Source organism: Haplochromis burtoni, unplaced genomic scaffold (genome assembly GCF_018398535.1).
Source record: "Haplochromis burtoni strain Fernald_Lab_line unplaced genomic scaffold, NCSU_Asbu1 Contig_481, whole genome shotgun sequence".
In the NCBI taxonomy this organism is placed as follows: domain Eukaryota; kingdom Metazoa; phylum Chordata; class Actinopteri; order Cichliformes; family Cichlidae; genus Haplochromis; species Haplochromis burtoni.
In genome coordinates, this window is record NW_024582842.1 from 192,417 (window position 1) to 219,083 (window position 26,667).

At 40.6% G+C, this 26,667-nt stretch overlaps 3 protein-coding genes across 4 annotated transcripts; 1 reads left to right on the forward strand and 2 right to left on the reverse strand.

The window, feature by feature from the left end:
• Positions 1 to 472: 472 nt before the first annotated feature.
• On the reverse strand, positions 473 to 8,902 carry f8a (coagulation factor VIII associated). Of its 2 annotated transcripts, XM_005946671.3 has the most exons (12): positions 8,785 to 8,902; positions 8,298 to 8,344; positions 8,084 to 8,156; positions 5,620 to 5,779; positions 5,369 to 5,437; positions 5,119 to 5,239; positions 4,904 to 4,996; positions 4,566 to 4,630; positions 2,941 to 3,022; positions 2,791 to 2,837; positions 1,325 to 1,380; positions 473 to 1,214 (listed from the first exon to the last, which is right to left on the reverse strand). In XM_005946671.3, the coding sequence occupies exons 1-12, from the start codon at positions 8,841 to 8,843 to the stop codon at positions 1,133 to 1,135; spliced, it is 954 nt and encodes a 317-aa protein (XP_005946733.1). In that variant the 5' UTR covers positions 8,844 to 8,902; the 3' UTR covers positions 473 to 1,132. The 2 variants fall into 2 exon arrangements, with proteins under 2 accessions (XP_005946733.1, XP_042069729.1); XM_042213795.1 differs by lacking the exon at positions 8,785 to 8,902 and having other exon boundaries at positions 5,620 to 5,971; positions 6,011 to 8,156.
• A 2,798-nt stretch (positions 8,903 to 11,700) lies between these two features.
• Positions 11,701 to 15,508, reverse strand: LOC102305370. Its single transcript, XM_005946670.3, has 6 exons — positions 15,153 to 15,508; positions 14,689 to 14,961; positions 13,605 to 13,717; positions 12,665 to 12,778; positions 12,451 to 12,561; positions 11,701 to 12,361 (listed from the first exon to the last, which is right to left on the reverse strand). The coding sequence occupies exons 1-6, from the start codon at positions 15,244 to 15,246 to the stop codon at positions 12,299 to 12,301; spliced, it is 768 nt and encodes a 255-aa protein (XP_005946732.1). The 5' UTR covers positions 15,247 to 15,508; the 3' UTR covers positions 11,701 to 12,298.
• A 2,306-nt stretch (positions 15,509 to 17,814) lies between these two features.
• On the forward strand, positions 17,815 to 23,168 carry si:ch211-243a20.3 (uncharacterized protein LOC100151507 homolog). Its single transcript, XM_042213797.1, has 4 exons — positions 17,815 to 18,178; positions 20,349 to 20,485; positions 20,721 to 20,850; positions 22,411 to 23,168. Exons 2-4 carry the CDS (start codon positions 20,371 to 20,373, stop codon positions 22,736 to 22,738), a joined length of 573 nt encoding a protein of 190 aa, XP_042069731.1. The 5' UTR covers positions 17,815 to 18,178; positions 20,349 to 20,370; the 3' UTR covers positions 22,739 to 23,168.
• Positions 23,169 to 26,667: the final 3,499 nt, after the last annotated feature.

The window sequence follows — 26,667 nt, forward strand, 5'->3', positions numbered from 1 at the left end:
AAGCCAGTGTTTTCACATTTTCAGTTCTTCTGCTAAGACTGTGCATAAAAGATGGTCACAACTTCCGAGCTGCATTCTTCCTAACGACCAGCAGGGGGCAAATCTGTGCAGCGTGGTTGCGTAGAAGACGATGGGAAGAGAAAACTGCTCAGGAAACTCTCTTTACATGGTCACGGTCTTTGTTTTGTTTTTTTTTAAACCTTGGTCCTCTTTAGTGTACAAAGCCAAACAATTAGTATTAATCTCCTACTCAGCAAGATAGTAAATAATTTAGTCCCAAAATGTTTACCAGTTCCTTTAAGGTTCAGAAAGGTTGATGGAGACTAAATCTTATCATTTAATATGTTAAAATTCTAACTGAGGAGTAAAAAACGACAAATAACATTCCTGTTGTAGTACTTGAACAATCAGGAAATAACAATCCTTCATTTACGACTAGCTTTAATCATGTTAATCGTTATTTTACAGCTAGAAAAAAAAAAACAAATACATTATACATCAGTCTATGTACATTGTAACCATCATATATTTTTAAGCTCCTTTCTGTTTTTTTTATTATTGTGTTTACTTATGTGTCTGTAGGGGGCTGCTATCATAAGAAAAGTACATGCATTTGTACAAGTGAAAATTAAGTGACCCAGGGATGGAGGACAGAGGTGTCATTGCACCATATTACAGAACTATGCAGTAGAAGATTTTGTTATATTGGAATTTAAGCCATGTTATGTCATTTATTAATAAAAATGATAAAACAAAGCATTCGTGTTTAATCTACTAACCAGCTGTAAACACAATAAGTTCTTCTACATTTGAAACTTTTACATAATAAAAACATATGACGTGGTCCAGTTTTATAGTCTCCACTCAGATACATACACAACATTTATTCTTAGCTAAGCATTCCTGGCAACAGCAATCTGCACGTCTGAGGACAACAAAGACAGTTCAGCTTGATTTCCAAACCTACGTGACTGAATAAGCACAACGTTTAATATTTCTCTGAGTCCAAGTTACAACACTGGAGTTTGAAAACAACCCTTCTCCGGGCCTTACAACAGACCCATTCAGAAACAGGAATGTTCCATTATATAAAGTATCGTTCCCAGAGGAAGCGAATAAAAACTGGACTGTATTAAATGCCTTGACCAGACGGCGTGATGCGCTCCTGAACCACCAGGTGGAGAAGATGGTTCTGCTCAGCTGTCAGAAACGGCCTGCAAGGGGAAAACCGCATAAAGCATGTGATCAATATGGAAAATTAAGAATGACAAGCAGTAAAAGATATTTTCTCACATGATGGAAATTAACATTTGTAAATGCTTACCATAGCTCAGTCTGAAGAGACTTTAGAGACTCTGTGTCTTTCTCCTGACACGCCATCTGCAAAACAGATCTGTTGTTATTCACTGCACTAATAAAAACATAACTGCAGATTCAGAGGACCCTGACGAGGCCTCTGACTTGTTAATATTTATTCTCTGTTACTGGCCATTCATTCCCAAAGACAGAGCGTGCTCCTTCGAGAAGAATCTTTCTCTACATTACACATGATTATTTTTTATTAACTTTTTTTATTTATACAGTTATTAAAAAAAAAAAAAAAAAAAAGGATGGCCTCTGTCAATTCTTATGTGTCACATATCAGGACGCAATAAAAATATTATTTGGTCCATAGTAGGTCTTAAAATTAGGTAAAGACATCCTGAGACATTTCATCATTATTTAACAAAACAGCTAAAAAAAAACAACCCAAAAAAACAGAAGCAGTGTGTGAAAAACATCAACTCAAGATTCAGTAAATTGTAGAACAACCTTAGTGGTGAGGTGTGTGTCCTTTGTTTATGCACAGCTCTCTTAAGTTTGTGGTCTAAACTTTGGGCCTTGTTTCTTTTCTTTTTCAGCCATTCTCTGTTTGAGATTTGCTGCTGTGCTTGGGGTCCAAAGGACACTGTTCCAGAAGTATTGTAGTTTGTTCAGATGCAACTTTGCAAACCCAAGTCATGCTTCCATATTCTGAAAGCAGAGGCTTTATCGTATGCTTTAACTGTATGGTCATGCAATTTAACATGTAACCTGCTAACTGAGCCTATGAAATGCAGCTCTTGGGTTCTTTGCGGTTTCTCTGACCACTGGATAATCTAATCTTGGGATTAATTTGCTGGGACGTCCACTCCTGGGAAGACTGACAGCTATCTTGAATGTTTTCCACTTGTGACTGTCTCACTGCAGAATGATGGACCTCAAATTGTTTGGAATCAGCTTTGTAACCCTGCCTAGATTGAAGGGCAGCGACAGCTGCTTCTCTCACATCATTGCTGAGGTCTTCCACATTGGCACTGTGATTATGAATGCTGCAGGCCAACAAACTGCCAAAACGTCTGTGCATTTGATTAGCAGCACCTGGTTGCTTCTTACTCTCTTAATACCTACAGAAGAACTAAAGGTGTTTTTCACACAGTGCTTCTATATTTTGGCTTCTCTGTAAAAATACCGACATGATGTAATGTGTCATGTGTTGCTTCTTTTTACTGTGACTGGGGAAAAAAATGAATATCTTTAGTGTAAGAGGGAAAAATTCTGAGGCAGAAAACCTACACAAAGCTGGCAAACTGCAAATGCTGAAGCAAAAACAAACAAACAAAAAAAGAATCACTTCACTGCCAAAGGAAAAAAACAAAAAAAAAAAAAATTCAACACACACAATACATCACTGTCATATGAAGGGCGTGAAGACCATTATTTTTCCTGTATGAGACAGGAAGACTCAGACCGTGTTATCATGAAACTCACCACTACGGACTGCAGGAGCAGGAAAACATTCTCAGGCAGGAAGGTCACTGAAACAGAAGACAAAAAACAACATTTACGCAACTTCAATAAGTGCGCAGGATTAATGACACATTATTATACTCAAGCAGTCGAGTGCTGAGGTGAATTTACATTGGCTGTGAGGATCAAAGGACTCCCACGCGTATCTCTCCAGGGTCTGGGCGTGTTCTGGTAACAACTTCTGAGGTGGAGGCTGCACCAAAAAAACCCAAACAAAACCACAACAACGTGGGACCATTTAAGTTCTGCTGCACCAACAATCCTGAATTTTTCAAGATGCACAGTAATTACTGTAAGATGCTGGATAAATAATTAACATTGTCATTAAGTGTAATTGCATTGTTTAAAACAGCTTTAAAAAACTATTCTGCTTTCTAACAGTTCACTGATTGGCCAGCGGAAGGCTGTTTGACACTCAAGTACAGGCGAGTGTTTAAGCTGCTGAATCTATGTGGTTAAAATAAAGAAATGAAACTCTATGCAATGCACACAACAGGTGCTTTCATTATGCTAATGTGTCTCCTCAGCTCTCTCACTCGAGTCTCAGCTCCTCGCTGCGAGAATTAAGTGTGAGAGACAGTGAAGAGACGTGAAACCGGAGGGTCCAAAGCTGCCAAATGAGAAATGCTTGCATTAATAGCTCGAGTCTCACGTCACGTCAAACTGTGTGTCGCATGTGGAGGTGCAGTACTTGTGTCAGGATACATTAGGACCAGCTTTTTCTCACTCTGTGCCTCCTCTCTCCTTGCAGTGCATTTAAAGTACACTATATTTCCAACTGTGTACTGTGATAGGATGCCACCTGTGCAACAAGTCCAGTTGTGAAATTTCCTCACTACTAAATATTCCACAGTCAGCTGTTAGTGGTGTTATAATGACGTGGAAGTGATTGGGAATGACAGCAACTCAGTCATGAAGTGGCAGAGCACATAAAATCACAGAGTGGGGTCAGTGGATGTTGAGACGCACAATGCAAAGAGTTCTCCAACTTTCTGCAGAGTCGACTGCTACAGACCTTCGAACCTCATGTTGCCCCTCGGACTCAGCCCCTCAGTTCCAGTGAAAGAAACTTAATGCTTCAGCATAACAAGATATTTCAGACAATTTCAAATTCCCAACTTTGTAGAAATAGTCTGTCAATGGTACCTTCCTGTTTCAAAAAGACTGCACACGAGTGCAGAAAGCAAGGTCCATAAAGACAAGGATGAGCAAATTTGGTGTGGAAGAATTTAACTGGCCTGCACAGAGTCCTGACCTCAACCTGACAGAAAACCTTTTGGATGAATTAGAGTGGAGACTGCGAGCCGGGCCTTTTCACCCAACATCCGTGACTGACCTCACAAATGTGCTTCTGGAAGACTGGTCAAAAATTCCCTTAAACAAACTCCTAAACCTTGTGGAATGAATTCCCAGAAAGGTTGAAGCTGTTATAGCTACAAAGGGTGGGTCGACATTATATTAAACACTATGGATTAAGAATGGGACATCACTCAAATTCATATGAGTGAGAAGGCAGCTGCACGAATACTTTTGGCAATATAGTATGTTTGAAGAGTGAATTTAAAGGTATTTATTGCAACTACCTATAAATAAAAACTTGTTAAAGTGCATATTTAGATAAATTTAAACAAATGGCCTGAATCATACCTTCAAAAACACAACACTGAACATGACTTTGCACTCAACTCTGCAGTGAGAGAGGTTGTTTTAATTATCAGCAAAACCGATGAGCTTACCTCAAGCAACATGAGCAGAAGCACCCTGGATATCTCACATTTTGCCACAATGTCCAAAAAGGCACCTTTGTTGTCAAGAAAGTAAAATTAAAGATGAGAAATTAAGACATTTTTTCCTCTTAGTGCAAATAACATGAAAAATCTGCACAGCAGCGGAAAAAAAAGACAATCACGAGGGAATGCAGCTCTTAATTATCCCAGTTTTCAAGTTGAATTGTGTTAATCAATTTAAGATGCTGGATACAGCTTTAGTTAAGAAAACACAAACTGCTAAGGCTGTAATAACACCCCATCTTTACAAAACTCTGCTAATATCATTTTTTTTATCAGATGCTCACCAACAGGGGTGATGGAGCCTGGTAGCTGCAGTCCTTTCTCCTGACAGATCAGCTGCATCTCTGTGAACACTGACAAAGCACCGTCATAATCACCTGGAAAAGAAAAAAGAAAATCATAAAAACACAAGTAACACAAACTCAAACAAAAGTCCCGTCAGATCCTGTTTGCACAGCAAACAAACTGCAGCTACTCAATCAGAACCGACAGAACTCACGGGTGAGGATTTTACACGTGGCCATTTCTCCCATCGACAGCAAAGCTTCGATGGGTGTTTGCGTCTGTAACTCTGCAGCCCTCTGATAATGAACAATAGCCTCTCCTGGTCTGTTAATCTCCTATTGAGGAAGACAGGAGAGTAACGATGAATCATTTTTTCCATCATTTGCTTAAAAAAAATAAAAAAATAAAAAATCCCCCAAAAAAAACAATTCTGGGTCATTTATCCTCAGAGACAGCAGCTTTACCTTGAGCGCGTTGCCAAGTTCCAAACACAGGCTGGCTGCCATCACAGGCTGGTTCATCTCAATATACACCTGCGATTCATTTGTACATCAGAATTCAGTCACTATACAAGAATGTACTCCACAATCTTTTCTCCAGACCCTGATCTAATGAAATATTCCATGGTGAATCTGCTTTATTTGCTGATTTCTTCTGGAGTGCATTTACTGCATCAAACTCTAAAAATCTATTTGAAAACTAGAGCTGATCATACCTTAGTGGCGAAGCTGTAGCAGTTGAGTGCAGCCTGGAGGTGTTCATCAAAGCCTGGAGCCTGCAGTGCCCTGTTCTCCTTCTCAGATGAGAGGAAGAGGCGAGCAGCGTCAGTTAATGCCAGTGCCTCTCCAGGAGCATTAAAGAGAGTCTGCTCACACCTGCAGTCAAGACATCGAGGATGTATAACAACAGCCGATAGGTCACTGTCATGACTATGAATGCTACGCTCTCCCTGTGGGCCAATTAAGACTACTGCTGACCACTGAGGACTCATCACTCCACCGACTGTACCTTTATGTAACAACCTCACATGCTGTTTCTTTGTTTTTTTAAACAAGAAAAGTAGTGATCTGCTCTAAATATTTTAAGCTAAAAATATAATATTAGATTTATAGACCTTAAAAAACTGATAACAAACATGCGTGCCATTTGAAAGCTAAATAAGATAATTATGACATAATTATAATAACAAAAGTGTGATTTTTTTTTTTATCTAATTGTCCTCATGAGGACATGTTACTTATACTTTTGTCAAAAATTTCATGATTTGTTTCTGAAAAAAACGATAGCGGATGTAGGAAAAATAACTAAAATTGACTTATTACACGGCAGCATTATGTGGTGAAACCACAATGAGTAACAGAATTATTTTCAAGCTTCAAGTCAGCCCCCTCTTAAAGTCTTTTATGCTTGGTTCTACACTTGAATCTTTTATGACCTGAATGTAGGACAAGCGTGTGAATATTTGATCAATAAACCTGCGTGTGATCCTTGAGCATTTCACCCCAAAATAATGATGATGAGCAAGTTTCTGCAGTTTCCTGGCAGAGATCCCAGAAATTTTGGAAACAAGCATGAAGGATTTACTCAGTCTTCTACAAGGACATCAGTGAAATCAAGCGCCTCGTTACTGAGTGGAGTGGCTCAGCTCACGAGGCAGAGCAGGTCATCTGCTAATCAGAAGGGTTGGTGGTTCGATCCCTGGCTGCTCCAATCTGCATGCCAAATATCCTTGTGCAAGATACCAACCCAAGAGTCTCACCCATCAGAATATGAATGTGTGTAAATGTTAGGCAGAAAGCGCTTAAAGAAAGAGGATAGAATAAAAGTGCTTGTGTGGGTGAATGAGGGAAGTTGTGTAAAGCACTTTGAGTGCTCAGCTAGACTAGAAAAGCAAAAGTGTGTGTCTGTGTTAAGGCAATAAGTCTGTGTTACGGTATTTGAAATCTATGCATTTTTACCGGTTTCTGCATGGACTGCACAAGTGTCTGGATATATTATGTTATTGAGGAACTGCTCTCCATTCCTGGGTGAGTGCAGTCTGCAGCTGTGCAGTGCACCCTGTTTGTTGACTCAGCATGTTCCAGGCATGTTAGATAGGAAACATATCAGGGTTAATGCTGGCCAAGGAAGTCTCAGGATACACCACTGATCTAGAAAGCCCTGCACTATTCTGGCACTGGAGGAGCAGCATTATCCAACTGAAACAACTGCTAGATGGGCACTGCCACATGAATGGCACAAGTACAGACGAGAGGACCTCATCACAGTGCCTCTGTTTACTCAGATGCCAAAAGTCCAGATTTGGTGAGATGACCACCTGCTGGAGGTGCCATAGTGGTCAGGCACAATATGTGCCATGGAGTGGTTAAGGGCTGGTACTAGGGATGTTCCTGGCGACTAATAATTTCTTAGTCGACTAAGAAATGACTAGTGTACAACTAGGAAGCTGTAGAGTTAAACTTGGGAATTGTTTAATGTCAAAAACTCTCTAAACGAAGGAACAGCCTCAGCTGGTTCCTGTTGATGTAGAGGAGCAGCAGCTCTATCTGAATCCCTCCTGAATGGATGAACTCCTCACCCTATCGCTAAGGAAAAGCTCATCCTACTTTCAGAGCAAGCTTTTTTTTTCCACCACTTGTATCTGCGAGCTCAAAAAACTAGCAATAATGGTGTTAACATAAAGATCAAGCTGAGATTTATAGCATTTCTCACCAATGACACACCATCTGGTGGCAGATAGCTACATAGCATTAGGATGCAACAATTTATCAGAATTGGTTATCAATTAAAATGCAAAACAATTAGATTAAACGACTAGTACATCCTGTGCAAACTAGTGACAATAGCAACAAGCCAGCTAGTTACACAAATTCCCTAGTTGGGACTCTGGTTGTCCAGTCCTTAGCTGTTGAGGCTGGCTAGCTGCTATTCCTGTTGCTCTATGTATGCAGGACAAACGCTGCTGTTCTACATGGTTCTGCAAGAGCATTTTTCTTGTTAGAAGGGAGTTTTTGCTTCCCACCATTGCAAAGTGCTTGCTCATGGTGGGTTGCTTAATTGTTGGGGTTTTTCTCCAGATTATTGTGGGGTCTTTACTTGTGCGAGGTGCTTTTACACCATAAGGTGCCTGTTGCTGTGCTTTGGCACAATTCAGTTAAAATGAATACGGATCCACTCACCGAGCCATGGCCAGGTTACAGAAGGCAGCATACTGAAGGCAGTCCTGCTGCTTCAGCTCCTTTGCCAGCTGACCTGAAAGCACAGGTAAAGACAAGCCTGGTGACATTTATTCAGCCTCTATCATTTAACAGCACAGGAGAGGTGCTGACTCTTCTGTGCGACAGTATAGGCTGGATCACAACATTTACATGGATGGACTAATGTGGCACTCACCAAATTGCTCACTTGCCTCTGCCACATTGGGCTTCCGAAGAAAACGCCTACAAAAGAAAACAAAGTATTTTCACATTTTAAAACATCTTAGATAGCCAACTGTGATACACGCCAGCTAGATAAACATAGAATATCAGTACTGTGGCAAACTACCGGCTAGTTATGGGTTAATAATAATAATAATAATAATAATAATAATAATGACGGATTGCATTTATATAGCGCTTTTCGGGGCCCTCGAAGCGCTTTACAATTAGCTGTCAAACAGCACCAACAACTCATCGCTTATTTTTCGATTAACCTGGGCTAAATATCTCAAAATGACCAAATATTTCACTACAAAACGAGCAAATGGCTAACAGTAACACTAGCTTAGCCTATTAGCACTAGCTGAAAGCCGTTACCTCACATTCAGTCTAAATAACATTTAGCTATTCCCGATATTCGTCCGTCTTTCTTCTTAAACAAAGCCATTTCAAAGCCTTACTTTTTCAGTTTATTTGACACAGCTCGGTATCTCGCCAGAAAATCGCCCTCCGCAGCCATGATCAATGCAGGCAAACAAACCACACCAGGAAGTCCAAGTGACAGCAGCCTCAACTCACGATTTCATTGGTCGGCGTCGGCAATTGCGTGGCGCATGACGTAAAGGACATGCCCAAATGAGCAGTGTTGCCAACTTAGCGACTTTGGCTACGTTCACACTGCAGGTCTTAATGCTCAATTCCGATTTTTTGATCAAATCCGATTTTTTTGTCTGCTTGTTCACACTACAAATAAAATGCGACAGCAAACGCGCTCTAGTGTGAACGCTCACAGCGGCCCGCATGCGCAAAAGAAGACGTCACACACAACGCGCTCTGTTTAGACCCAGAGCAAACTGTATTGTTTGACTGATGGCCCTTAATATAAAGACTTCGGACTTTATGTTTCCCAATTTTTGCTTTAAGTTATTTTGTTATTTACATAGGTTATTAGGTTACATGTAGATAACCTAATAATGATCCTTATTGCTGTTTTAGAGGAGCGGTGCTTCAAAGGATAGTTGCAGATTCTGCAGGTTATGCAGTACAAATAAAATGTTCACGTTTCTCCAACGTGCTTCCTTTACATGTGTGTGTTCCTTCTTTTTTCCTTCAGGCTTAGAGGGAACATGTTCTGCCCGGTGGTGTAGGGTCCTAATTACTCCAAGTTTGTGTTCCAGAGGGTGATGGGAGTCAAAGAGGAGGTACTGGTCCGTGTGTGTGGGCTTCCGGTAAACTTCGATGTTGAGGTTGCCGTTCTCTTCATGTGCACAGCCGGAGCTCCAGGAAAGGCCAACAGTTGTCCTTTTGTCTTCCCTGGTGAACTTTGATGTTTTTTCCACAGGTTAATGTGCGAGTGAAGGATTCATTCTTGTGTCTTGATTTTGAGCCCCGGTGTCGTCTACATATCTGTCAGATAGGCTGTTCAGTTGTGGAAAAGAGATTGTCCATCACAGGATTGCAGACTCAGCATCTTAGCTACTCTACAGGAAAAGGTCAGACTCTTGAGGATGCCAATGTTCACATTTTGGACAGAGAGGACAGATGGTTTGAAAGAGGAGTGAAAGAAGCATCTATGTCCACTGTGAGCGACCATCTTTGAACAGAGGCGGGGTTTACGACACCAACTCTCTGCCATCTATAATCCAGTTTTGAGATCCCTTCCCAGACGCCTTAACGCCCACTCACATCCTGGGCCATCTGACCTCAGGAATTCGCATGAAAGGTGGGCCAGGTTTCACAATGACTCACACCGAAACTCTGGCTGATTGGGGCCCGCACCCAATTTCACACCTTGGCTCAGGGATTAGAGGATCATCAGGGGGTCCTTTTGTCCCTCTTGGGGGGATAACTCCCCTAGGTTTATATCTGGGACTCCTCCACCATTTGACCTTAGAACTGAAGAAGCTTCTCGGATGAGAGGTGAAACGTCTTCAAGCAACTTAAAGAAGTCCAGACGCTTTTCTTTGCAAGCTCCTTTGATGCGTCTGTCTTGTGTCAGTGACGTAAAAGATGGATTTAATGCGACTTGACCGTTCACACAGCAGTCGCTTTCTGAAACATCGGATATGTATCGGATTCAGTACCACATACGAAAGTGACCCAGATCTGGATTTGAAAATATCGGATTTGTGCCGTTCACACTGTCATACCATGATCGGATATGGGTCGCATAGGGTCAAAAAAATCGGATTTGATGCGCTTTCGCCTGCAGTGTGAACGTAGCCTTTGTCGCTATATTTAGCGAGTTTTCAGACCCCTAAAAAAAGACGTGAAAGCGCGTATCGCTTTTACTCTCAACAAGCAGCGGGTGCTGTAACGCAGTCAGTTCTTCTTTTACTCTTTTACTCTTATGCTGTTTTGTGGATCACAAGGTTTAAAACTACTTATAAACACACACACACAAGTAACTCCACCAGAGTGCCTATTTCGGGTCACTTTTGCCGGTCCAAGCCCGGGTAAAGGAGCAGGGTTGGAATTGTGACATTAAAAAAAACAATATGCTAAAAGAAATTTAATTTGTAGTTCTAAATAAACTCTAAATGCATTTAGGACGTTTTTTACTCACTTTATGTCTCTTCCATGATGTTATTTCTCTCTCCAACAACATAGGTTACAATTAGATTAGCATGACCAATTATGCTAATTGGTGATGATGTCATTTAGCGACTTCTAGCGACTTCTAGGACAGCCAATAGCGATTTTCCTTACTGTGGAGTTGGCAACACTGCAAATGAGTAGAAAGGCCACAGCTCCGGACAGAAGCAGGTGACAAGAGACACATTTATTGAAAATCAGCTACCTGTTACCCACAGTTTCTAAGGTGAGAATAAGACATCAAACACTAGACTCCACTTGGAAAAAAAGTGGAGATACATCTGACCCTTCAGTTGATCCATGTACTTTTCACTGAAGCCTCATCAGAAATGGTTTCAGTGGAAGGTGGCTGTTAAACAGCATTGTTAATGAATGGAAAAGGGGAGAAAAGGCTCTGGTGTGCAAAATTAAACAAGAACTGGACTGAAAATCAGTGGCCACAGGTCTTATGGAGTGATGAATCCAAATTGGAAATTTTTGGTTCAAATCATCATCAGTACAGAGGAGCTTAGGAGAGAAGTGCAACAGAGAGTATGTGCAGTCATGTGTATAACACGGCAGAGGCTCTGTCATGGTTTGGGGCTGCCGTTCAACTGGGGGTCAAAAATGAATGAAACTATAAACACAGGATTTTGATCTTTCACGCAAAACCATTTGGCATCTGATTGTTAGCTACTCCATTTTTGAGCATGAAAGTGATCCCAAACTAACTGAACTAAAGGAAAACCAGCAATAATAATATTTAAAAACAACTACAACAACACACACACGCACACACACTGTCAGTTATGGAATTGATCTCCCCAGAGACCAGACTTTATTCCCACACCAACATTATTGAAGCGGTGTGGAATCATTTTAACAGAAAATGGAGCAAACCCAGTCAACATCCAAAGAAGAGCATTGAACATCCATCAAGATTCCTGGAGAACTATTCCTAAAGACTACTTAAAGAAATGACAAGAAAGTTGAGCAAGAAATTTCAGGCTTTGGTGGAAAATATAGGTGCTCATACTGAATACCGACTTTTAAGCTCATTAGAACTGTTCAAACTCTCTTTTTGCCTTGGCTGTTTGAATAAATTGGTGCACAAAATCTAAAGAAATGAGGTGTAGCTAAAGACTTTTACATAGTACAGTCGTAGTATTTAGTGAAAACCTTTAGTACTTTTGATAGACTGTGCTCATTCTGATGGGAATGCTTCTGTTCATTTACATTTTTTACACACTTTTAGAAATCTTTGTGTTGTACCAAACTACTTTTACTTTGCATTTGTGGTTTTTGTTGATTTTATTGAAAGATGATTCTCTCAGTGTCGCTGACACAGATGAGATTAAAGTAGAAATGCGTTGGATTATGATCCCACAATCACGAGTTGATCTAAAAGTTCTCATAAACAGACTCAAAAACACCTTCATCCTTGTCTTTTGTCTTTTGCGCTGCCTGTGGAGGTAAAATGAAAGGCAGGTCAACATTTACACGTTTTATTTTGACACCACGTTATTTTGAAAAGACACTCAAAGTTCGCTGACCTTTTTGGGTGGTTCCTTTTTCTTGGGTTTGGCTTTGTCTTGGTCATTCTCTCTTCTGGCAGGTGAGCTGTCCAGTACATCATAAATAGACCTGGGACGAGGCTCTAGACTCTGAAAGAGATCTTCATGTCAGTGTCCAAATAAATGTTGGAAATGACCACATGAATGTAAGGAAGTTCAGGTGAAAGACACTGATGAGGAGAGAGGTGCTCACGGCATAGTAGGACTGAGCTGCTGTTGCATCCAAGCTATCGTCCTCCTTCTTTGTCACCTTCTTCTCTTCTTGGCTTTGCTTTTGTTTTTTCTCGCCAGCTCCATGTTTCTCAGTCTAAAGATGGAGTTGGATTCATCAAAAAAAAAAAACAACCAAAAAACAATCACAGGTGTGCAACATACAAACGAGTAAAACACGAGGCTTTCTTCACAGCTGCTCCCTTTCTAGTTTTTTGTCTTGTGTTTGTATTCAGAGTTTATGGCGCTAACTTCATTTTCGCATTCAATGCACTTCCTGTATAAGAGCTCAAGTCCACTGGGACTACAAAAGAAGCACAGCCACTGATAAGATGAAGAAATTGAGCATGTTGCAAATCAGAGTATTAGGTTTTCTTTGGCTCAAATCAGTGTGTAAATGATTATAATTCAGTAGTTCAGTAACAGCAGTCCCAGTGCAGTTTATGAGGCAATAAAGACATGACAAAACTGGTGGCATGTGACTATTTCCATTAGTCTGATTTGGGTTTTGTGATTGAGACTGAGATGACACTGCCTGATGTTGGACAGCTGTTTGTTATTGGCAGTATAATTGTTCACACTTATTAAACTTAAGTATAATCAGGATTAAATCATATAATCAGTTTCAGATGAAAATTCTCACTGGGGCATTTTAAATTCCAACTTATAACTTAATCTAGAGAGCATGCCTCGGGTTGTGTGATTACTCATGTGATTAATAGTGGGTCAGTGACCCTCAGGACCACGTCCAAAGGGGACAACCATCCCACTGAGGTTAAATACCTTTGTTTGTAGAACTGAGCAAGCCTGGATACAGTTAAAAATTTGTCAAAATATCCCTCATTAAGCTGTGACACAACTCTGGTGTGTTGTAACCTGCTGTTTCTTAACTATTGCCTGCTTAACAGCAGGATCAGTCTTACCCAATGTCCTCTGAAGACATACACTGAGCCGAGCACACTGAAGATCAACAGCACACCCGTGAAAATGGCCATGATGATGAACTCTGTGTTAACAGGTTCCTTGTAGCCTTCATCTGGAAAAACCACAAAGACAAAAAAATAAATACATTAAAAAAAAATTATGTCACCCTGTGGTGGACTTCATCACAACTGGATAACATGCAGATCAAATGGCCTTTGGCGTCTGTTCTGGCTAATTTCTCAAGACGTACAAGGGTTTCCAAAAGAAGATTCAGGACCTTTCAAAGGGTCGGAAGATAGATCTCAGGGATAGCAAAGCTACTGGAAGGATAAGAGAGAAAAAATGTTGTTTTTATTACACAGAATGCTGTTTATTTATTCTTTTCTGTATGAACTACGCAATACTTTTTCATCAGTACGCATGCCCTTCAAGAACCAGTGGAACATAGCAAACTGTATATGATCCCCCTTTGTGGGACTGTAAGGATTTGAAAGCCTATTCTTAATTAATTCACCTTAAAGCTGTGTTACAACTTATTTTGATTATTGCTTGTATTTGTAAAGGATGCAACTATAAAAACTCCTTATTTTTAGTGTTGTTCAATAGCAGCAAGGTATCATCGTAGTTCAGCCACTGACCCCACCAACCTCCTCGACACTAATAATATGTATCAAAGCAGCCCTGATTGAAGCATCTTAATCTTATTTTCAAAACATGTTTTAACTGCCCTGCCACTGCAGTAGCTTTCTTTTGAAATTATCGTGCTCATCTGTGACAGGATCACAGATGGACGCTGCTTCATTTGAAGAAAGAGGAAGATTTAAAAAGAAGGAATAAGAAGGGAAAGTTGAGAAGTTACACTCATTGTATGATTACAAACAGTTATCTTCATGTCCTGCATGTCTTTAACAGAGAGCCTTTTAAACACATTTACTCTTTAAAAAAAAGAAATCTGAAAAAATGCAGTGAATCTGTTTCTTAAGGCAGGTCTTCCTTCCTTAGAATACTTTACTGCTGAGTAACTGTGATAAAGATGTCTTATAGTTGGAGCTTTCATCTTCATTTTCTTTCTTTTGGACTAACCTGTCACTCGAAGAAACCAATCCACCTTCACCGTTTGATACTGGCAGGAGTAAAGTCCTGAAAGCTTCAGGTTTTTCAGCTCCAGATGCCAGGAAAATCTTTCCTGTTCGGTATCCATTGTGGGGATGGTATTATTGTATATTGTTTTGTTTTTTGGATCAAAGCATGTCAAGCAGCCATCTTCCGTTTGGTTTACTGCTTTGATCAAATTGCATGTAATGTTGAGATTTTCACCTCTAAAGGCCACAAAGACTTCACGCTCCAGACTGATACCTGTGAAAAGACATGTTAGAGGTTCACATTAGGGCTGAAATGACTCAGCGCTGGACACGAAATAAATTTGCTGCAGTTCATTTATTCTCCGATCTATTTCTAGACTACAGGGTTAGTCGCACACGTAAGCAACAGAAAACACTCATCCCAGTCAAATAAATATCAGTCACAACACAAATGTGGTGGCTCACTTGGTGAATCCATTGCTGAACAGACAGTGAGAAGGAAAAATGCAGGTATCCATGTCAACTTGAAGAAAAGGGTCCAAAACGGTTGAGATTCCATGGTGCGATTGGATAGTTTGATAAAAGTGTCTGTATTCTTTTTCGATGACAATGTTTTGTGACTCTATAGACTGTTGAAGTTCCTCTTTCTGCAAAAAAACACTTCCCCAAAATGTTTGATGGACACTGACGCACTCTAAAGGGAACAAGCAAAAACAGCATTTTACATGTTAGTCTAGGACATGGCAGACAATATTAAAGTCTAAAAACACTAAAGGTTAAAGACTTTTCACAGGCAACTCTAAAAGTTTTTGTTTTGTCCAAAGAAAGACTTCTCCTGGTTGCAGTTTGCTGTTACGTCAGCGTCTGGATGAGAAGCAAACTGCAGTTTTGGCTTTCGTCCACAGTGAGACAGTGTTGGCGAAGTAACAGAGTGAGCCACGAGTGCGCACCTCGTCATGTGGTTTTCAGACAACAGCAGAAAGAGAAGACTCGAGCAGGGAGCGGAAATAAGTGTGTGTGTGTGTGTGTGTGTGTGTGTGTGCGTGTGTGCATGGCTGGAATTTAGCTGAAGGTGACAAATTGCCTTTTGTTAATGTGAACCAGCTGTTGCGGGTTGTGTGACTTCTTCACGGCAGTAACTCTCTGCTGATTCGCTCTCTCTGAAGCTGCCAATGGAGATGTGCAGATGTTAAAGTGTGGCAGTTATTGTTATTTAACTCCATTTGTCTTTTTTGTTCCTACGCCCTCCTTCTTCTCTCCACCCGTCCACCTGACTTTTTCAGCGTTTCCTTTCTGGAGAGATTACCGTCCAACTCTGACCTCACCTCAGCCCACAGCATGAAAACAGACATAGAGAGGGGGAATAACATCTGGATGCCAGTCACTGAGAAATAACTCTTTCCATTTCATACCCACTATAATGCACTTCTTATCTCTCCTCCTTCCTGGGGAGTGAAGTATACAGTAAAGCCACAGATAGTCAGGTTTACAGGAGCACAGCACAAAAGGGCACTTAACCTAAGAGGTCCTTTTAAATCTGACATGCAAACAAGTGCCTCACTGGAATTCTGAACCAGTTGAACTGGAGTCACTGTATTGCCTTTTTAGCTTTAATCGGTGCACTGAGAAATGAGGTTATGTGCCTTTAATATACTGGATTGGACTCCTAACATCCCCTGAGTTTAAAAGTTTCCAGTGCTGAAACAAAGGTTTAATGAACTACTAGGCTTTGCTGAGGAACTTTACTTAGCTGGTGTTTCCCTTTTGACGTACATTAGCCTTCTGCTCTGTAATATTATATAAGGAAGATGTTCAAGTTTTGATTTACTGCAACTACTACTGTATTTTGTAGAGGCCGTTTGGGTAAAGTGAACTTGATGTCATGTTCAAGAAACCAAGTTGAGATGATTTGCACTTTGTGAACTGGTGCATTATCCTACTGGAAGCAGGCATCAGAAGCTGGGTACACTGTGGTCATAAAGACATGGACATGATGAGCAACAACACTCAGGTAGGCTGTGGTAGCCACCACTCAGATAAATGTTCTTCATACCATGACAACACCACCAGTGTGAAATGTTTACACAGGGATCCATGCTTTCATGTTGTTTCCACCAAATTCTGCCCGAACTATCTGTTTGCTGCAGCAGAAATCTACATGGAGTTTCTGAAATATGAAATAAAATTATTTAGTTCGCTTTTCTTCCCCATTCCAATGCTCAGTGTGAACTTCAGCAGGCTCTTCGGATCATGTCTAAAAACCTTAATGGGTGATTAAACAACAATTCTAAGTCCTTATTTACTTGTTAATGTTAAATCATTTGAATCTTTATCTCAAAGTTTAAGGGAAAATTATTTATGAGCACAGTATTAGTAAACGTATTGGAGTATATTTTATGCTTATACTTTATGCTCGCTTTAAATGGATTTATCTATACTTAACGTTACGTGTTACAGAACTTGAATACTTTCCTGCACTTAATCAGATTACATAGAGGAAGTCAAAATGACTTCAGTTTAACTTACTGCAACATTTTCCACAATTATTTTTCATTTGTGCTTTTAGCATGCAGATAACAGCTTCTATTTGTTCACAATGTACATATTTTATTATTATGACTGTAAGAGGATTTTAGAGACGCTGGAGGATGAACATCAAACAAATTACAGAGAAAATATTCTTCAACATATTAAATAAAGAAAACAAACTAATGCATGTTATGTATATATTGTTAGTTGGTTTAACCTCTAAAAATGCATTATATTTTGTATATTTATTCTTAATTTACAGAGTAAGTGGGTCTACAATACAGTGTAGAGTAAACATGCAGGTTTTCTATTAAAGTTTACTAGAAAAGTAAAAGATGTTTCTCTTGTTTCTCTGTTTCTGACATAAATACTAGCAGCAGTTGCTTCTTATAGTTGAATATCGCTGTGTGGAGGGCAGAAGGTGTTAAACGGTCAGATAAAAAGGATTTGTAACATTTTTAAGGAGACCACGGTGCAGAGATGTGATCCTCCAGCAGAGTGAGATTACAGTCTCAAATATACATATACCCACGCTGAAGATGAGACAGAAGGAGTACGGGGTAAATCACATCTCAGAGAAGAGGATGTGCCACACATCTGGCAGCAGCTGGATTGCAGAATTTGTCTGCATGTGATATGCATGAGAGGGAGAGAGAGAGTTGGAGGTGGGCGTGTGTTGGGGTCTAAAAGCTAGCACAGCTCCCAAACCCTAAACTTGTTTTAAAAAGAGCTCTGTACCGGACCTGCCGCACACTCTTCTCTTAATTATCCCAAAGCTGGGAGAAGAGGGTGGAGAGAGCGTCGGAGAAAACAGGAGAGAAGGGAGAAGAAGTAAGTAGAGGGACCGTGGCAGCGACAGGGTGGAGAGGCGAGAGGAGCAGAGACATCTGGTATTCAAACCGCATGGGAGAGGGAGAAGGACTTCCTGCTGAGTCTTAAAAGCATCATCATCATTTCAAGTCGTGAGTATCGGCTCATTTGCTTATTTTTCCGAAACAGCTCCCAGCTTGTGATACTTCTGCCGCTGCGGCATTAGTTTGCAAAGTTGCAAAGTGTTTTTGTTCCAGCACAGCCACAAACCATGATCATAACAGGTGACGGCTGGTTTGCGTGGTGCTGTTGTGCGGTTAATTTTCACTCCTCCTTTGATCAGCCTCCAAATTCAGACCTCCTGAGAACATTTACAATACCTCAGCAGTGAGTCATCGACTTATTACTGTCCAGTATGATTCACAGATCTGTCATATGGATGCAGTGCTGATGTTTTGCTTTTCCCTTTGCTTGGTTGGTTTTCTGGGTCGCCTGCCTTTAGCATTTCTCTTTTCTTCCCCATTAAAACTGGACTCTAAAAATCAAAAACTTGCCTTCCTTTTCTTTTTCCTAACTGAACTGCTGTTGCTCTCTCCACACACACAGACAGGTCCAACTGGAAAAAGCCTGTTTTCTTCATCCCTTCAGTTCGACAGGGAACAAGATTTTTTTGGTTCGCATCCTGCCCCATTATCAAGTAGCTGTGTTGTCATCAGTGGGGTTTTATTGGAGGGAAAGCAGAGACGTACAAGTGTTTTTACACATCTTCTTTTTCCCTCTGTGGATCCTGGATCTGCCACAGTGACTGGGAGTATTACACAAGTCTCCAGCTTTCTAACCCCACCAGTGATCTTTTTAACCATTTACTCAGTTATGAAAAATAAGGTGCTGTTGGACTCATCGGATCAAGCTGTGGTCGAAACATCCATAGTTTGATTTTATGAAAAAGGCTGGAGATAAAGCTGCCAGACAAGAAGTGAAGTCACATTGCATTTATGCTTTGAGCTATCAGTCATACTCACAAACATTTTTGTATTTTTTGGTAATAAAGTACCAGGTTCTAAGGCTTTTTGGTAAACTCTATACCGGGGATGTCAAACAGGAGGCCCAGGGGCCAAAATTGTCCTGGGAAAGACTCCAAGCTGGTCCACTGGAAAGCTTTGGAATATATGAAGACAGGCATAATTTTGGACTGTATTTTATATTATACAGCTTTTCCTACTGATAAAGACCTTCCCCACCACGATTCATACTCTAACAAAGGAATGAAGTAATAGATAAACAATCAAGTGACAGAATTGTTCCTGTTTTTTCACTATTGCATATAGTAATTTATTTATTCATTTATTTGTATATTTATTTATTATTTGTTTTTTCATCAGTATGCCTCCAAAGTAAAAAGTAAAATAAATATTTTTTTTTTTTTAATTTCATTTTCTGTGAATTAACATAAACATTTTGCTTCAAAATTATTATAGGAGGGTTACAGAATAATTACAATGAGCTAACTTTTTTCATAATTATACACATTTATTTCTTACAGTTTAAGTGAAAGATGTCTTTTATTTACTAAGACAGTAACAGTTATTACTGGCACACGTGTGCCAATTGACCCAAAGACTGTATATGAAAGATGCACATAGCCACTGCAAAGTCAGCCCAGTAGCTGGCGAAGTCCCACTATGCCTGAAGCTGAGCATTGTACTGTTTTTACTGTTTTCAAACAGGACAGATCATTTCACAGAGAAACAGAGAAGCTGAACGGGGACATAATTTACCTAAAATAGCTTAGATTATGGTTAGTAAGGGCAGTTTTAAACAAGCGGGAGTAGTCTGTTTATTTTGTCAAAGATTTCTATACAAAACTATGATTTCCAAACAGAGGAGGCGCCTCCTGCTGGCCATTAGAAAGAAGTGATGTTTAAGACACTTTTGTTTTGGTTTACTTTTTGTACTCAGAAGCTACGTCTATCTTTATCAACAAATTTTCTTTGATCACTTTTCCATTTTTTAAGCAGTGATTAGTCTTAGCACGGGCAGATTCCAAGAAATTGTCCTAACTGAGACAATAAAGTAAAATATAATAAAGCAAAAACAGTAGCAAAGTTGCACATCGTACTGGCAAAACACACACACACAAAAAAATGCTCGCCTTTTCACTAATTAGTGGCACATGAAGTGCCTTTGATTTCCACACATCTTTGTCGGCGATGTAAACACATTTTTTTTTCTGCTTTAAAAACAAGGAGGGGGAAAAAGGTTGGTTTGAAAAATAACTTTGACACAGGCACATTTGTTCTCTTCTTCTTCATCTTTTATAAGGGGGAGCGTGTATCTTCTCGACATGGGCCCTCACTCTCTGTTGATGGCGCTGATGGTGGTTGCCACAGCAACTGGGGCCTATGCAGCCGAGGAGGAGAATGAAGTGGATTACGGGTACTGGAACTACAGAGAGGGAGGTATAAATCACAAGCCTGTGTTTGATCTATTCTGTTTGGAGATACGGAGCCCGTAAATCACTGTGCGTTTGAAGCCGTGAGCTATGGCAGCTGAATGAAACGCAGCAATCCGAGACACTTCAGAGAAACAGTTCTTGAACAATTAAAGCACACGCTTTCTTCATTTTCATGATTCATACAGGATGTTTTGTTGTTCCATAAATTGAAGCCTGATGGTGTCACGCTTCGCTTTCAGCTGAGAGCGTGAATGTGGCCTCAGTGCGCAGTGTGACCAGAGTTTTAGATGCCTGGGGAAAACGCATCTTCAGTGAGATCAAAACTCTGCTGCACTCACAGCCCAGCACGCTGCTGCCCGACTACTCCAGGTGGGCCTAACCTTTATCACCCATCATCATGATGTCTAATCAGCCTGAGGTTTGTTTACTCCGTTTCTGAGGATTAGACAAAAGAGTCGCTTTTATGTGATTAGATGACTACTGTTTAACAGTATCTGCTTTTAAGGCAAATGTTTATTTCTTCAGCATTGTTTGTTGGCAAGAAGAGTTCACTCTGTGTTTTTTTATTTTTATTGAGGCTTGTTTTAGTCAGCCTGGGAGATTTCATATTTTATTATGACCATGTGAACGCATTTCCCATTACTTTGTAGGGTACACCAATGCCCTGCTTGTTGACTGCTTGTTAATGCAAACCTCTAACTAGACAATCAAGTCTGTGCATTTAGGGACGTAGACATGGTCGAGGTGGCCTGATAAAGTTCAAATCAAGCATCAAAATGAGGAAGAAAGGTGATTTAAGTGACTTTAAAAGCACGGTTATTGATGCCAAATGGCTGGTCTGAGTGTTTCAGAAACTGCTGATCTACTGGGATTTTTCCCCACACAGCCATCTCCAGGGTTTACAGAGAATGGTGCACAAAAGAACAAATATCCAGTGAGTAGCATTTTTCTGGATGGAAATGTCCTGTTGAGGCCAGGGATCAGAGGAGAATGGCCAGACTGCTTTGAGCTGATAGGAATGCAACAGTGGCTCAAATAAACACTTGTAACAACCAAAGTATATGCAAAAGAGCATCTTTTGAACTCAGCAGAAGACCATATCTGTCAGCTAAGAAGTTGAGGTAAAATTAAGGCTAATATTTGCATTGCTTGAGTCTCAACTTCTGCTGTGAAATTTCAATGGCAGGATCATGAAAGCATGAAAGCGTGAATCCATCCTACCGTGTATCAATGGTTTGGGGCTGTAGCTGCTGGTGGTCTAATGGTGTAACTGTATTTGGCACACTTTGGGCCCCTTAGTACCAACTGAGCATTGTTTTACACGACAGTATTGTTGCTAACCGTGTCCATCCCTTCATGACCACAGTGTACCAATCCTCTGATGCTGCTTCCAGCAGCATAACACACCATGTCATAAAGCCGACATCATATCAAACTGGTTTCTTGACACTGAGTTCATTGTGTTCAAATGGCCTCCAAAGTCACCAGATCTCAATCCAAGAAATCTGCAGCAGCTGTCTAATGCTATCATGTCAATATGGACCAGGCAATAGCAAGATATGCCCAGAAAGTTTCCACCAGTGCATTATGTATATACTCACCATTTTATGAACTGGATTACTTAAATTAAACTTTAGCTGAACTGAAAAAAAGAGCAAGTTTTTATTCTAAAGTGAGATATGAATGAACTGCCACAAATGTATTTTGGGAGCATCAAAAGTCACGAGAGAGTAAACCAATCCAATTTGAAGACGAACAGGAGCATTTCTTACTCTCAGCCTGTCTTTGCCTCCTTTGTCTCCTGTAACCACACAGATTGCTTTGGATCAAGTCTTTCAAGACTTTATCCACAGTCATAATTAATTTCATACAGCGCTCCATATGTGTGAGCGGTCCTCTGAAGTTAACCGTCCTCTGTTCCTCCTGCAGGGTGCGCCCTCTGTCCGAGTCTGTCAACGACCTCTTCAGGGAAGTCTCTCTGCTGCACCGACGCATCGCCGAGCTCTCTCATCGCCTAGCAACGCTGGAACCATTTCTCCGTCGCTACGGCTACCAGGGGGAGGATGGGGAGGAGGAGGAGGAGGAGGCGGAAGGCAGGCGGGCTCACAGCCTGAAAGGGAAGGTGGCGAGTCTGGCCCGATACACCCCGAGGAGCGCAGTGAGCGTGAGCCCGCCCAGAGGGAGCAGGGTGGTGAGGAGGAGGCGGGTGAGAGTCCTGAAGAATAGGGGAGTGAAGCTGGTCAAGAGTGACACATAGATGGATGGACAGAGTTGGGGGCGGGGGCGTGCGACGGAAAGAGGGAAAAAGTTGGAGGCTTTGTTGGGTTTACCGAAACGAATTATAAATCCCTTTATAAACAGTGTAAAGTTTCTACATATGCAATATAACCTCTGATTTTTATTAGTGAGAGACTAAAATTCTTTAATAAACTGTTATCACCATTTCATTGCGGTTTTTGCCTCATCAGTTCCACTTCTCATTCTCTCTTCTTTTATTTTATGGATCACCTCAACTTGGGAAACAACCTTACACAAACCTAATTGCTGTTCCAGAAGCTCTCTGCTACTTTAGCCGCTCTGTATCTAATCCGTGTAGATTGATTAGATACAGAAATAATGTGACGGGATAATCCAAAAAGCTGTCCGCTATCAAGGACGGTTGAGAGCTAAAGAAACTGATCACTAAACAAAACCGAATACATCAGCCAACAACTTTGCACTAAATTATCTTCTTGTTGTTAGTGGCTGTTTTATGTTTATTTAAGGTTCACTTTCAAAGGGCTATTTATAGAAAGGTTAGAAATCATGCCTAACGAGTAGCACAATGTCTAGAAATAAAATAACCATTACATCACTTTTAAGCCACGTGATTCCTATTGTTTTTATTAAAGAGCATTCCAACCCCCCCAAACGAAGCAATACTCCCACGCCACCTCCTTATTGGATTGAATATAATATATTACAGCGCGCAAAATGCAAGGATGGTGTGCGCGTAAAACAAGAAGAAGAAAGACTTGTTTCATTAGGTTATTGTCAAACCTTTCTCTGGCATGCCCCCACTTAAGGAAGTCGAAAGAAGTTCACACCCCACTTTTTTTTAAAGTCTCTCGCACTTTAAAAAGAGAGGGTCTCTATTTGATTTGACTGAAATAAAGGTGCTTATCATGATAACCAACACAGCGATAGTCTACATGCAGACAGCACAAGTCCTTGAAGTTCACAGTCGGGTGTAGCATCTAAAGGATAAGGACACATTATTTTTCCCACATATCTGTAACTAGGCATGGACAAATGATTTCAGGGAGAGCGAGGAGTTCTTATGTGAGGAGGAACAAGCAGAATAATTACATAATGATTTTATGTAAGAAATCGAACAGAAGCATGAAAATCGTCGGGGTTTCCGTCTTTCTTCTAGACCAGAGTAACTCACCGTGAGTCCTGCCTGCAGAGGACATAATAAAAATGGAGGTTTGTAGATAATTTGGCTAAGTTTTTTTTTTAAATGCCCAAAACAGGAAAAAATACACCCTTAAAATAAGTCCACAGCGCAACTAATTTTATTCATGGAAACATTAAGTGTGCGTTACTTGATTTAATATTCAAGCCTATATTTATTACACAAATAACCTTTGAAAGGCAGACACCTAACCGCACACATAGGGCTGACGGTGAGAGGCGTGGACGTCTGCAACACTGCAGACGAAGGCTGTTCTCCTGGTACCTGTGCGTGTCCCAACAAGGCGGATGGCCTGTTTTTGCCACAGGGTGTCAGTGCTCGTCTGCCGCCGTAATCACACGCGGCTTTACACCGATTCACGGAGGCTGATCTTCATTTATTTATTTATTTCAGCTGAAGTCCAGGAACGACCCTCGTGGGCCCAGCAGGGGCTGCCTATTATTTTCTAACATAATTATAATGTTTGTTTGCGTATGGTGATCGTGTGTGTGCGTCGTGAGTGCAGACAGCCAACTTTATGCCTTCATTAAAACTTTGCCAAGTGTTTCTACAGCAACCAGCTTCTCCCTACTCCTCTTCTACAACTTCACTTATCATCCTCATCTCATACTGCAGGGTGGCGTGTCCATTCTCTCCCTTTTTTCTCACTTTCAACTTGCAGCTGCACGCTAATTCCTTCCTTTTTTTTTAAATCTTCCACCAGTGATCCCCCCACCCCCATACTGTATATCAAACCACCACACCTCTCTTTCCCCCCCTCCTCTCCCTGCACGCCCCCTTCCCTCTTCGCTGCTACGTGTGGGCGTTCAGCTCAGGCTGTACTTTCCATTTTGGTACTGTATTGTCAATGCATTGTTGCATCCAATCCAGTTAAGATGCCGTGGGAATACTGTATAAATCTCCCTCCCCGTCTCTCTTTCTACACCCCTCCCCGTCTCAGCAAAAAGAGCCAGTTGCTAGGTAACAGTTAATTGTCAAGAAGTAGTTACATGTGTTGCAATGCATCCTGGGGTTGTTGGGTTGATGGAGGGATCGAAGAAGTAAGCAAAAAAAAAAAGGCTGATGTTTTTCTTTTTTTTTTTCAGAAGCTGATTAACTTATGAAAAGGTTATTTCTACCTATGCCTCACCTTGTTCTGTTCAACCATCCAGGACTGCAGCTGTTAAAAAAAACCTTCCCTCCAAATCTGTAGGCAAGGCATCGGTACATTTTCAAACCGGCTGGTTTCTTTAAATAACTCCTGTTGCTGGACAAGAGTAAAGAGAGAGTCTGAAGAGTAAGGGGAGGGGGAGAGAGAGGTTTTTGGGGGCTTTGATCTCTGCTGCTCGGTTCAGTTTGCATCACTTCTCCTTTCCCTCAATATATCTCCCATTATTTTTTGTTCTCCTTATCTCCTCTGCCTCTCTCATGCCTCTTTGTGGTTTTTTTCTTCCCACTGGAAAACAGAGAATGACAAGCAAAAGATGCAATGAAAGAGCAAAAAAGATGGCATTCTGCAGCAGCCATAATGTCACAGGACCGCACATGGACACAGCAATGTGATCCCTTCATGTGACATCACGGTCAACCTACAGACAGGCACATAAACTGCAGGAGAAAAAGAAAAGACCAACCAGCTGAAATTTCTTATTTTTTATTAATACTTAACACTTTTATTCCAAAGAGACAGAAGAATAATATTTCTCAGCACTTATTTTCACATTGACTGTGTTTAATCTCATTTTTCAATATTACTAAATATTCAATCAAATTTGAAATACTCTCTGCACACAAGTAATTTCTCTCCATACAAAAAAAATGCAAGGATGAACTAGATTTTTTTGACATATGTACATTTTTCACAATCTGTACAGCTCGGGAATAGATTTGTTCGATCTCCTCTGTGACCAAACACAGCATAACAGAAGATTTAGCTAAAGAGGGACAAAAAAAGAGACCACACCTCTGTAAAAATGCAATAGATAATCTATTGTGCTTTCTGGGTAGCAATTATTGGCGGTGGTTTACGATCTCCCCTCGTGAGAAAAAAAAAAACAGCCTTCTTAACTGGTCAAAAAACAACAAAAAAAACCCCAAAACGCAACACTCGTTAAATGTGTGCACTATCTGTGTGATAATAAATGACTGCACGTATCCTGGCCTGAAGTCATTACAAAAAGCAGTTCTGCATTGGGGATCTCAGAATGAAAGATTTATCCCAAATAGATGTACTCTCTGCTGTTGTTTTGTACAGGTTTTTATCAAAAGTCCATGAGCGTGAGGTAAAGTATTTACATACAGCTTTATAGTACATGTACAACAAACAGCTATATCTCTCAGACGCACTCTGTCTCCCATATGAGCACACACAGAGGTAATCAAGCGTATGTTTTCAGGCACATACAATAACAGAAATAATGAGCTATATTCAAAAGGGAAAAAATCGTTGAAATGAGAGGGAAAAAAAGTTTTTTTTAAGTGACAGCGAGTGTGTAAAGCAAGAACTGAGCCACAAAGTATCAAGAAAGTTATATAAGGTTAACAGTAAAAAAAGAAAAGAAAAGTGTCTTCTATCTTTACCATAGTGAAAAGTTTTACTCAGATTCGGCATTTGAGTGAAACTGAAAAATTTTGACTTTTAGATCGCTCTTCTCTTACAAAAACACACACACACACACACACACACACACACACACACACACACACACACACCTATACACACACCTATAGTACTACATGGATCATCAGTA

Coding starts and splice junctions, on each gene's coding strand:
- LOC102305370 (XM_005946670.3), bottom strand. CDS start 15,246: ATGGAATCTCAACCGTTTTGGACCCTTTTCTTCAAGTTGACATGGATA. Junction 14,962..15,152: donor TTCAGCAATGGATTCACCAA/GTGAGCCACCAC, acceptor GTCTTTTCACAG/GTATCAGTCTGGAGCGTGAA. Junction 12,779..13,604: donor ATGTCTTCAGAGGACATTGG/GTAAGACTGATC, acceptor CTCCATCTTTAG/ACTGAGAAACATGGAGCTGG.
- si:ch211-243a20.3 (XM_042213797.1), top strand. CDS start 20,371: ATGGGCCCTCACTCTCTGTTGATGGCGCTGATGGTGGTTGCCACAGCA. Junction 20,486..20,720: donor CTGGAACTACAGAGAGGGAG/GTATAAATCACA, acceptor CTTCGCTTTCAG/CTGAGAGCGTGAATGTGGCC. Junction 20,851..22,410: donor CTGCTGCCCGACTACTCCAG/GTGGGCCTAACC, acceptor TTCCTCCTGCAG/GGTGCGCCCTCTGTCCGAGT.
- f8a (XM_005946671.3), bottom strand. CDS start 8,843: ATGGCTGCGGAGGGCGATTTTCTGGCGAGATACCGAGCTGTGTCAAAT. Junction 5,780..8,083: donor TGTAACCTGGCCATGGCTCG/GTGAGTGGATCC, acceptor TCTTGACTGCAG/GTGTGAGCAGACTCTCTTTA. Junction 3,023..4,565: donor TTCTGCTCATGTTGCTTGAG/GTAAGCTCATCG, acceptor TTTTTGGTGCAG/CCTCCACCTCAGAAGTTGTT.